Below are 12878 nucleotides of genomic sequence, written 5' to 3' on the forward strand. Positions count from 1 at the left end.
TTCCTTCTATTTTCTCTGCAGCAGCTGGACCAATTACTGGTAGAACAATCCCATCTGTTTTCTGAGCTTGGACTTTCTGATTGGAAGGGAGAAAGAAATGCCCAGAATAAACAAGCACTTCCAGATGCTGCTGGTGCTAGAAGTGGGTGCTCAAAAGGGGTACCCCAAAAAGCTACTAGCAAAAACACCACAGCAGCAGGCTCTCCCTTGACCCTACAGCCAGAGGCACCCTTAATGCCACTTCCCACCAGGACAGTGCCTGAACCAAATTCATCCACACTGGATCTACAGGAGCCCTCCATCAGTAAAAAAGAAATAAAAGGACCTCCTCAAGCAAAAACTGACTTTAAGACCTTTATGCACAATGTAAGGAGCTGTTTTAGTCTTACCCTTAAGGTTGTAAGTGGAAGGTGTCACTGAGCCACAATGCAGATTCCCTATGTTGGGCCTCATTGCTTCAGCTTAGATCATGGTCCTTTCCTGCTCAGCACTGTGTTCATCCCAAGAGCTGGAGTCTGTGCTTTGGGGCACTGTGCACTGCACAGACTGGAACCACACCTTCCTTGTTATTTCTCTCTAAGCTGTGGCAAATGCTCCAGAGGGAAGAATATTTAAATATGTACAAGCAATATGCCTGGCTTGCTTGAACTTTGGGTGCAACTGTTCGCCTAATTAGTATATTCAACCCTCACCCACCATGTGAAATTAGTTATTTATGGCTTCAATTTGCAGAGCCAATTACCTGGTTTTACAGGGGCAGTAAAGGCAGTGAAATGGAAGGCTTGTTGTTTCTCCGGAGAAATTTCAAGTCAGCATTTCCAATGATCTGATTACACAGTGTAATAATAATAAAATAATAATAATAAAAAAAAGGTTTACCTGCCTTTCTGTGTACAAAATATTCCTAGAAAATCTCTTATCTGCCTTCAACTTTAATAGTCTCTTCCAACTAAGTATGTGCTGGAGTTCTTAAAGGACTGATCATTCTCTTAAGTGAAAACTTAGGGTCTAATTCTGCATAAACATCTTGTAAACACCATCAGAGAGAATGCTTTGCGTTACAATCTTATATTATTTTCCTGATTTATGTTGTTATTACTACTGATATTACCAAGCAGAATCAGATTCCTATGTAAAGAAATCAAAGAATGAGAACCATAGACAGTAAGCTACAGGGAGCTGAAGTATCTGATATTATGTTTTGTCATCTTTTGTACTCATTTCCTTTTTAGAATAATCTTGGTCATTTTCTCAACATAACACTTCTTTTTCTTTTTTTTTTTTTTTTTCCCTCCAGGTGAAGAAATCTTTCCAAAATCCTTTAGGTAATGATTCAGCAGAAGGGAAGGACCAATGGATGACTGATGGATTTTGTTTCTAGTAATTGCGACCCTTCTCATTCAATACATGGTACATCTGAGAAACAAGTGAGCAAAACATTGCTTTATAGAGAGTTCTGATCACAGTAATTTCATTTGCAATGGGATGACTGGCCAGGAAGATAGGCAGCTATATGGAATGTCTCAAACAGAGGTACATTGTGTTTTGCTGTTCTGTGATTGCAAAACTTACTACATTCTTCCTGGCCATCATCTGGGTTAGGGCAGTTCTTTGAAAAGGAGAGAGCTTAGTTTTAGAAGAAACTTGTTAACTTCCAGAGGGTATCCTCCTTACCGCCAATTACTTTAATACAGTCCTTCAGCCAATACCAGTTCTCAAGCCCAAACTACGTTGCATAGTCATAGTCCCTTTCTAGCTTTTAACCTGCTACTAAAGCCTGATTTGCCTCTGACTAATTTTATGAGTTTTGTATCTACTCTCAGTACCAAATCAGAAGCAATGGTGTAGGAGACGTTAAACTATCAAGCTGTCAAAACATTACTGTGGATAATCTACTAATTGTCCTATTCATTTTCATATTTGCTTCACATAAATATAATTAAACAAAATGAGACTAGAAACACAGGATTTACTACATTATAAAACTTGAATCCGAATCCTAGTTTAGTTTTCTGGGGAGTGAGTGAAGACTGGATTCATGCAAGAAAAAAATAAATAAGGAAAAAGAAAATAAGATCTCTCTGGCTTGAAGTACAGCAAAGAAATCCAACTAGTTCATTTTCAAAGCAGTTTGTGCTCCTGCTTTCGGTTTAGCTCTTCCCAGACTGTGAGATGCCCTACTGGCTTGTTTATTTAATGCTCTGGAGGGATCTTAGGTGTCATTTAGGCTTTGGTGTTGCAAATCACAGCTCTGCGAAGGTGCAAATAGAAGTAGCATTTGCACATGTTCAAGAAGAAAATTGAGTCAAACATGCTGAGCAGCCTGGAGGCTTCCTGCACCTCAACGTTTCCACAGATGTTCAAGGTAATAAAATGACTGGGGGAGAGAAGTTCATAACACGTGAACCAACAAGATCCTCCACAGCCTGCTGGGCCATGAATTTTACTGGTTGAAATCTGCCCCTTTCTTGAAACTCCACATGGGATTCGTACATCGCTTCCATGTTATCGAGTGTTTAGGAGTTTATGTGTCAAGATTGGTGACTAATTCCTTTGAAGCTGCTGGGATTTATCCTGACAATAAGCAGCATGCAGACAGGACCAAAATAACCTTCACCTCCATTAGCTTATGAACTGTGCTTGTAGACGTCATGCTTCAGTTTCTTGAGGAAGGAACATAAAGAACACAGTGAAGGATATATAGTGATGCCTGTGCCAAAGGGCTCCTGGAAGAAAGGGCAAAGAAGCTTCCTTTCTTCACCAGCACTTGGGCTGTGATTTCTCCCGTGAAACAAGAATTCTTTTGTTCTTTGTTTTTCAAGGCAGCATGCTAAGTAAAATCTGTGTATGGATATGTATGTACCTTACAGACATATGGTATTCATACCGTACAGGTTATGTGAATAAGTGGTGGTATTGGTAGGTGACAGCTATTCTTGATCACGTGAGTCCTCTGATGCCATCTGAAGTCTACCATCTGTGTTCACAATCAGGACTGAATTTGACTCCTATTAGCAAAACTTTCCTGTTTCCTGTTTGAATAGTTTACAGACGATTGGTATGTGCAGTCCAGTTCTTCATTTCAGTTTAACTGTAAAACAATCTCATGAAAGGTGTGGGGGAATAAGGTTCCCCCAAATGCAACACTGACATCCATAAATACATTATTTCCTTGATCAGGCTTGGATTTAAAGATAAAGAACCCTTTAAGCACATGTGTTTTTAACAGTTAAGCTGTAACCTCATAGCAATAAAAAATATGCTAAGCAATGTAAAGAGGAAAAGTCTTTTGACTTATCCTAGAGCATAATTTCAAAGCCTCTCTGAGCATGTTACAGGGACATCTGGATTGAATTTCTTAATGCTGCTGCTGAAGATGGGGGAATGAAGTAAACTAATTTTGGGATCAGGGAATTCTGGAGTAGCGATGGTGAGCATAACAACCCAGATGTGTACCCACTTTTCCTTCCACTCACAGTGTTACCAGCCTTTTAAACTCTTCGATTTCCCCTCAGGGCAGTCGTAAGTAAATATGATGGGAATGTTAAAGATAACCCCACAGAATTAATGAAATGTCAACGTATCTGACTGAGTAAACATAATTGTGCTCAGTAGTGAGAACCATAGCTTGCAGGCAGCAGGTCATTTCTTGGTAGGGGCTACGCTGCTTGTGAAAAGCATTAGGACTGAGCAGTTTGCATCTGAAATCTGAAGAAAAACAAGCCTGTGACACTTTAGGACTTCTCGGTTAAAAAAATATATATATAGTTGGAGAAATTGCAGTAGTAGCAGTATTTGAGCTAAAGGCTGTTTTCCTCCCAGTTCTAGTATTCACAACTGCAATGGGCTGAACCATTGGCCCTGTTTCAGGGAACTGCTAAGGCTCCATGATTGTCCAGGTTTTGACATGCTATGGAAATGGCAAGATGTATAGGATGGACACTGCTGTGTTATAGAGGTACTGCTTCTCCCAGTTCTCCAGCCCTCTTTCAGTATCCCTAGACTGCAGAGATCCTAAAACTGTCACCTCAAATCCTTTTAATTCCATTAAGAGCTTAGTGCTTCCTTTGCCCAGTTAACAGTTTCTGGATTGCAAGGGACACATATTGCCTCACCAAAGCACATTCTAAAGAAGGGGGAGATTTAAAAAAAAAAAAAAAGATTTTCCTAACAAAGGTAGAAAATCACCCACCTTAGTTCTGTAGCAATTCATGTCACTTGAATTTTACTTCATATGTCATTGGCTTTTGCGTTCATTGGTTTTCCCTGATGCCTCATAAATCTTTAAACCCTGAAGCTAAGAGAGGCCGCATTGTGCACCAGCTTTAATATTGATTTTGCTAGAGAGTATAAAATCTAGAGAGATAATGAGGAAATCCATCTAAGGTACCCTGCCAAGGGCTCCCATTAGTCGCTTTACCAGGCATCAATTCAATAAACCCTTGAGAGTGACACATGAATAAACATTAGAGCCTCCCTGGTATGTTAATGCATCAGTTGCCTGATTGTCACTGCTGCCAACAGACTGCAAGAAAAGAAGTATCTTGGGAGCTCAGCCCCTTCCAACTTCAAGTCCAGTGTAGGTTTGACACCACCTTAGGAGAAGACAGGGCTCAGGAGAGTGGTGTGACAGCCCAATAATGTGGCACGGCTGCTTGCGGTAGCAATGATCTCACCTGGATGCACTGTTCTGACCTACCCAGTCTGGGTCTGCTACCCCATACTGCATGGTGACTGCTGTGTCAGATCCATGATCATCCTCATACAGGAATGGAGTATGTGTTTGAACAGAAGGTCTCAAATACTGACCTCCAGCAATAGGAACCAACCCGCTTCATGTGAATGACTTTCTCTTGCAAGGCTAGTAGCTAGTCCTGAGTCTTATTCCTTGCTATACCACATGCTCTCTGAGTGACCAAGGCTTTTTTCTTCACCCAGAGGGGTGCCTTATTTTTTCTGTCTTATCTAAAAAGGTTTTAAATTTCTCGTGGAGAAATTATTCTCTTATAATCTGTTCATAAAGAGCTGGGCACAGTGGGGCCCCAGTATCAGTTGGGACATGTACTTGCTGCTGCAATAATTTTATGAGCTGCCTTTCATTAAGATCCATTGTATTTTAAGAAACAAATGTGGTGTCACTTTATAAAGCTGTTGACTGTTTTAACTTCCTCTTCTCTAGAAGCAAGGTTTTGATCTTCCTTGTAGAAATGAGTACAGACAACAGAGGCTGAAACCTGAACAAAATGGCAATTTTCTTGTGAAATGAGAAAACTCAAGAATCTGAGATTTCCAGAAATTAAAAGAACATGAAACAACACTATTCGCACTTCATCAGAGAGGTGCATTTGAATTCATCTGTCTTCATTTCATTCTTTTCCATTGTTTTTTCTTGGGCGCATCATTCACTCAATTAGCACAGATCACAGCTAGTAAGGGACACAGGTGTGTCTCACTGAGGCAATTCAACCTTAACATGGAAAACATTTATTACCACGACAAATAATACAGAACACTGGCAGCATTGTCCCGAAATTATAAAATTATAATTTTACCACTTAAAAAACAAACAAACAAACAAAAAGCCTGTTAAGAGTGTAGTGCTTACAATGAGGAGGTAAGGACAAGAGACTGAAAGTCTGGAGCTAAGGAGATTTTTTTATCCCAAAGGAGCATGAGGGCTCCCTGGGGCCCCAACTTAAGATGCTGACACACTTGTATCCCTTACCTGCTACTGCCAAGCTCTGATACTGTCACCTGCAAAAAGAAGACCATAATATACAGCTCTCACAAGGAGAGCTTCCATTGCAGTAGACAGATCAAGTCAAGCTATTGCAGCTTATTGTGAAACAAAGTGTGGGGAAAAATGTCTGCAGTTTTATCTTGCTGATGATTCAAGTTTTTAAAGGTTGCCTGGATTTCCCACAGGTTCTTCTATGCTACTGACAGAAAGAAAAAATATGAGGAGAAGGGAATACTTAAAATCACTTAAGAAGGAAAAAAAACAACAACAACAACAACAACAAAAAAAACAATCCAAATGCTAATTATTTGAAAACTAGGATCTATTCTAACAGTGACACTTCTGTAATGTCCTGCATAGTCACTCCAATGCCCTTGATTTTTTAATCTAGCACAAATAGCAGTAACGAGGAAATGTTATTCATGGCACCAGGAGAGCTGCTCTAGATCTAGCACTACTCTAATGAGAGCAGAACACATTGAAGGCAAGATAGCTTGGGCTCCTCATATACTTGTCCCATTTAATAACTATAGAAGTGGAAGCAAGGACACTTGAGTCACCCCAAACCAGACTAGGCATGTGCAAGAGATGCTTTTCTCAAGCTTGATTTTCTTGGCAAGCTAACCTTTGGAGGCATGAGCATGTGTATGTGCGGCTGGGGGTTGAGGGGAGCTTGAGTAAGATGGAGTGAGAAATTTGAAGAAGCCAGCGCCAAAGACATTTCATTCTAGGAAACGATGCAGTAGCCTTGTGGGGTCGGCCAGTTTTATCCACCTGCTTCCTAAGTCCATCCTCAGAGACAAGCACCACAGAGCTATCAGTACTGCTTACATGCAGCAGCAACGCTGAGTGCTGCCCTAACAAGAGGTAGCTGAGGTACATGTGAGCAGTGCAGGGAAATATGTCTGTGGCTAGGACAGGGGAATCTGAAAGCAAGGGGCAGGCACAGACTGACACGGAGAGTTACAGACAACCAAGAGTAAAGAAAATGAGAGACCTGAAATGAGACACAGAAGACTAATATGCTTAAGTCCCTCTAAAACCTTGAAACAGCACCCAGTGGTTAAGAACATAAGAAATAGGCTACAGGACTAGGCCATCTGCAACAGGACACAACTTTGACAGGGAAAGTAGGAAATATTTTTTGGGGGGTAGGGGAGTCTACCTTTTTGCAGGGATATTTACAGGCAATACTTGCCCTATGCAACTACAGGAATGCAGATGCATCCATGCTGAAGAAATCCCAGGGGTAGACAACAGCAAAGCATCTGGTCAGAGCAAGTTTTCAGATCCTGGCAAGGATCAGGAAATGGATAAATGATTTTCCCCATGTGCTGTGTGACTATGTAGACACTTTTCTGTTACTATTTCCCCCTTGGTTTATAGCTTTTTTCTTTTACTCTTTTGTTCTTCTATGATGGGACCTCCATTGATTTTATATCATATTGTCTTGTAGTCTGTCTTTTTTGTGCTTTGTATTGTAGCCAACCTGTCAGGTAAAGCTTTAGAGCTCACAAAGAGAACCTCAGAGAATCTCCATGGGAATATTTAAGCAAGAGGACGTGCTGGTCTTGCTAGGAAGCTAGCAGATCGCAGCAAATTCAATACAAGAGGGATGGTGTAAACACAGTTAAGCCTGTCACTGCTAATCCCTGGATTAACAGGAGGGAAAGAAATGTGTCAAAATAATAAAGTACCTATTAAAAAGGCTGTAGAGACAGACACTGATCCATCGTTAGCACCAATAGATGACAGAACGTCGTCAGTGAAGCGTGAGCCATCATCTGGCAATGTTCTGTTCTGGAGGAACCAGCCGAGTTACGGACTTTTGTCAGACTCACTGGGGATTTCCAGACATGGTAAAAAAAAAAAAGAAGTAAGGAAGGCAAATTTGAAAAGAAAAAAGAAAAAACATCCTTACCTTAATTTGAGGTCTCTGGGCATTTGGTTTTTGCAGGAAATTTCTACACTCTGTCCACAAGGGGAAGTAATAAAACAGCAGGGCACACATATTAACTGTATAAAATTGCTGTCCCAGTCACTAAAGCCCTTTGGTAGAATAAATCAATTACTATCTTTAGACTGTATGAGGAAAGAGGATACGTGTCTCAGGAGGAGACAGGCAGCAGCTCCAAAAGTCTAAGCTGGAGAGATTCAGAGGCTATATGAAAGCACAAGGCTTCTCTGCACTAATCCCATGCTTTTGATTTAGCTTATCAGTTAACAGAAAATACGTGAAACTCAGGATAACATTTCTTCTTCATGTTTGTTAGCAACTATGCTTTCCAGAGGGGAAAGGAGATTTTATGAACTGCTTTTTAAAAGCACCCTGGGATGAGCCTGCCAGCCCCTCTATAAGCAAGCTGTGTTGTAGCACAGCCCAGTAGAAAGCAGAGGGTGGCTGAAGCCAGCACCTTGGCTCTGCTTGATGTCCAATTGGCTTGCTTGGCACCAATTAGAGCTCAGAAATCATTAATTGAAAAATAATATTTAACGAGCTAATTTATTTTTTAAATTGCCTTCTTGGTTTTGAGTCTTGTTAAGAGGTCTAGGAACTCTAGGTCTAGGATATGCTCTTCTCTACCTTACTAAGAGAGCAAGCAATGTATATAGTATTATTTGTGCATGGGCATAAAGTATGTGATAAAATGAACAAGGATCTTATTCATCTCTCTTTGATTTGGCTAGTGAAAAGTCTGCTGCATCTCCTCTGCAGCTGTCTCTTCCCAGCATTTAGTAATAGAGTATCACTTCTAAGAAAAAAAAAAAGATTTTTTTCCCAACAATTTCCAATGACAGGTTCTAAAAGTCGTATTTCTTGTCCTTCCACAGCTATCTTCAAATTTGCCCATATAGTTTAAAGGAAGCTTCACATGTCTACTGGTGTTTTAATGTATCAACTTGCTATCTGATTATTTTTATCACTTAGATTCTTAATTATATCATTCCAAGAAAAACATTACAAAGAAAAAGATTAGTTGCTTTTAATGTTTCTTCGTATTTGTCACACTGAAGATCATTTTTGCTTTAAGTAAGTGGAAACAGGTGTGTAACAACTGATTAAATTAAATTAAACAAGCAAGTAGGGAATGAAACACACATGGCTATTTTCGAGGAGATATTATGAACACCAATTAAGCAGCTGGAAATCAATAACCACACAAAACTATTCCCTCATCCCAATTTTATGACGTGGAGGAAGCCCTGATGTTTTCAATCATTGCATTGTTATTTATATCTTGGTAGGGTATAAATAAAATGTCCCCATAACTAGGTTAGGTATGACACGGAAGCAGCTAGTTGGCTTTTCTCATCTAGGCCCTTCAGTAGAATGTGAAGAAGTGTGATTAAGCACCACTTTCACGCTGCCTGTAGACTGCCAAAAGGGAGAGAAAGTTGTCTAAAGTGAATTATTTTCAGAATTAATTAGCAAAAATATTCTTGCACTTCTGGCTAAAATTAAGTATTTTTATATAGAATAATGCCACACTGCTATGCAAGACTGTTGTAATGTTTGCATGTGTATGAACAAAAAAGGCTCCGGTGAGGCAGGAATGAATAAACTCACGACTTCTGAAACTAAAAGCAGTTTAACTGCTTTTTACTATGACTGCAAGCAGGAGTCAATGCAGTTCAGTTAGAGTAAGAAGCTGCTTTCCCATCTGTCTTGCTTAGTCCTGTGCATAGCTATATATATACCGATCTCCTAACCCACCTAATGTGGGTGCCAGCCCACAAGTGCCAACAGCAGTCCAAAGATCACATGGAGTTCATAGGAGATTCACAGCAGATGCCCTGTCTGATAAAGATGACTTCCCAAATTTCCCCATTCTGGTTAAATAATGGGTTTCACAAATGCTCGTGTACTGCATGGAGAAATGCCTGTTCTGTCTAAGGAGGGGGAACTGGTCCTGCTCCTCAGAAACTGCAGGCCAGCCCTGCAAAATCTTTCTCTCCCACCACAAGTATGGGAACATCTGAGAAAGGAGAAACAGAAGATGGGCACTCCATTGCTACTCTCCCACTTCATGGAGTTTTGCTTGAGGCTGGAAATCATGGCGTTTGGTTAAGTGTGCTTCATATATTTAGTAGATAAGAGCTTATGTAATGAAAAGAGGTTCAGTTTGTTCTCAAAGCCTACTTGCTGAAAGATCTGTACACCCTTTACACCACGTTTTGTGATAATAATTTCCTCTCTATGCTGAACAAAAAGAGCCTCTCTGGTCTCACAGGACAGCTTTTACCTGCCTATGCCAATTTCCCTGTATTAGCAGTTATTGTTCTGCTGTTTCACCACTGATAACCTACCAAAGAATGAACATTTAATTAAACTCCATGAATTGAACTCCATGAATTGGTCTTTATTAATTGAAATATATACCATCTTTTGAATACTGAGTGCACAAACACCCATGTATATAAAATTAGTCCAGTGTTCTTTTCATATAAAACAAGTGTGTTCTCTTTACTATGAACATACTCTTAAAAAGACATTCTCCAGTGCCTCATGGGCCTAAATAATTTTGCTGTAAGTGAAAATGCGAATTATTGCCCTCAAAGAATAACTGCCCAGATTGTTCTCATGAGGTCAAAACATAACGGAAATCAGATGATAAAACTGATAACTGTTTCTGTATATTGCAGCAATCCTCCTTATTCTAATAGTAATGTACAGCATTTGCCTCTCTGAGACAACAGTTTCATCTCCTGAGGTCCAGACTCCATTGAAGTCACTCTTCTGGGAGAGTTTCTGGTTTTCTACATTGTATTGGGAAATTAACTTTATGCCATCTTGGTTCCATTAAACCAGTGGGAGTTTTTCCTTGGACTACAGTAGAATTAGGATTTTATACACTCTGTAACAACTGAACTGGAAATTATAGGAACACAGTCTTTCTTTTGCCCTGTTAATGAGCTTAACAACTTGCTTGGAGCAAGCTTCTGTGTATAAGGAATCTGTACAAGTTTTTACACAAATCCTACATGAAGCAACAACTTATATGGCTCCAATGAATGAAACGTAATGTACCCATTCTGGGCTCAGTGTTTAGGAAAAGGATCTAGAGGGGAAGAAATAGCGACTGAGGTGCCTTGGTTTTTTAAGCCTATAGAAGAAGAGCCTGAAGGGAGTCCACATGGCTTCCCAAGGCAGGCTGAAGGAACTCAGGATATTCTGTGATTCTAAGATTATGTTTCCTTTGGCTGCCTGCAGAGTGTTATGCTTTGTTCCCTCATCACTATTGTCAGGCACCAGGATGACTGCACTTGCAGTTAGCCAGGCAGCTGGGTGTTAGTGGAGACCACTTGACCCCCCAGGACACTCTTGCCATCATCTTGGTGAGGAGATCCCAAACACGGGATGAAGAAGGGGCTGGACACTACACTGGTCTTTGCACCAGTCCAGCCATTCTACCTGGAAAGCAAAAGGCACAAGTGAACCACTCCCAGAAAAGCCATCCTCACGCACCTCCCCACTCTTACCAGCACACCAGTCATGGAGCAACTCATGGGGAGAAGGTTTGATGATGAACTAATAGAGGTGGATGAGGATGATGAAGAGCCTTTACAGTGAATCTACCTCCAGATAAAGAACAACCCACGGAAATGAATCCACGTCCATCAGGGCTAAGGAGGCTCAACACCATCAAGATGCTTGCTTGAAGACAGCACCCAACAATACAGTGCCTTGTGTCATATGAGACAACGCACAACCTTAGAGCTGGCAAGGGGCCAGCACACATGGAGTCCCAGGAAACACAGAAGGAAGTGCCTTCAGTCAGTGTTAAAAAAATTAAAGGAGGATTTGCATTGACTACTGTTGTCTACTGGAAGCATGGAATAAAATGAAGACTGGCTTTTCTCTCATAGGTGTTCAGTGGTGGAAAGATGAGAGAGATGCCAGGCCCACACTAGAGCAGCAGAAATGCCACCTCCTTCGTGCTCCAGGGGAAAGAGTGAAAGACATCAAAGGGGAACTCACACCACCCTTGAAACCCAGCACTTCTTTATTGATTGCATGTCCCTAGGCTGCCTGAGAAATGTTAGTACCCTTTGCGCCCTCTTCACTACTGTTGGGCAACAAGCTGCCTCCACTTGCAGGCACCCAGGCAGCTGCCAAGTAGAAGGCTCTCCTAGCCTGATTCTGCCCATCCATCAGTACAAATGGATTTGAGACATGGGATGAAGAAGGGACTGGAGTCTCCACGGGGCCTTTTGCCCAACGGCTACAAGTTCTCTCTAGCAAGCACAATGGCACAAGTGAGTCCTTCCCAGAAAAGGGTCCCTAAGTGCCCCCTGTCCTTCCTTCTTCAAAACTGGGGCAACTCTCAGGCCATAGGCCCCAACTGCCGTGTTTGGGTTGCCATGGAACACTGGTACACAGATGATGTCACTAGTGTTACGAGCACTGCAACTGCCATACTGCAGAGCAGACAGCAGCATGAGCAGCAGTTAATAGCTCGCCACTTAGTAATGGATCCTCCTCCCCACAAGAAAATCAGGTGGGTGGGGAGGAGGCAGCTGGTGAAGCTGATCGATGAGGAGCCCATGGAGGTGGATGACCCTCAAAATGAAGAGGAACCCATGGAGCTGGATCCACCTGTAGAAGAAGAAGAACCAATGGACGTGGATCCACCTCCATGTGGGCTGAAGACACGGCGCCCAATAAGCCTCAATAATTGAGTAATTTTAAGTAAAAGTAATTGACCTCTAGGTCCTATGCAGTTTAAAATAATGTCTCAACTATACTGTAAGAGGAATTACTCTAAGACAATCTTTTGTTGTACAAATAAAGGTTTGTGTTTCTTTATCTTTTTATTGTGGTACTGTTGTGCTCTTGCGGCAGATAAAATGAACTGAATTAAAGAATGGCAAAATATTGTTCTTTTGCACCACAAAGCCAAGAAGATGCTAAGTTTTACTGTAGAATAATTTCACTTAATCAATATGGAGTCTAATTTACTCCTCAGTACAGCATGACTCACAGTTGAGAAGTTTCTATTCAGAACTGAAGTTGCTTGCTTATTCAAGTCACAGTGATCCACCAACTGAACCAGCAAAGCATAAATGCAAAACAAATCTTAGTTTGCCTTGGTAAATGAAAGATGGTTACGGGCACTGGCATGCCGGCCTGTGCTCA

General features: G+C 41.2%; 1 protein-coding gene across 1 annotated transcript in view; it reads left to right on the forward strand.

Moving 5' to 3' along the window:
- Positions 1-10191, forward strand: part of ITPRID1 (ITPR interacting domain containing 1) — a 55065-nt gene extending 44874 nt beyond the window's left edge. Inside the window, exons 11-12 of the mRNA XM_015855069.3 lie at positions 22-366; positions 1298-10191. Of these exons, the coding sequence (XP_015710555.2) occupies positions 22-366; positions 1298-1381 (429 nt within the window). The 3' untranslated portion in view covers positions 1382-10191. The remainder of the gene's footprint in view (positions 1-21; positions 367-1297) is intronic.
- The last annotated feature ends 2687 nt before the right edge of the window (positions 10192-12878 follow it).

Source organism: Coturnix japonica, chromosome 2, assembly GCF_054131305.1.
Source record: "Coturnix japonica strain WE chromosome 2, WE-NBRP24, whole genome shotgun sequence".
Lineage (NCBI taxonomy): Eukaryota > Metazoa > Chordata > Aves > Galliformes > Phasianidae > Coturnix > Coturnix japonica.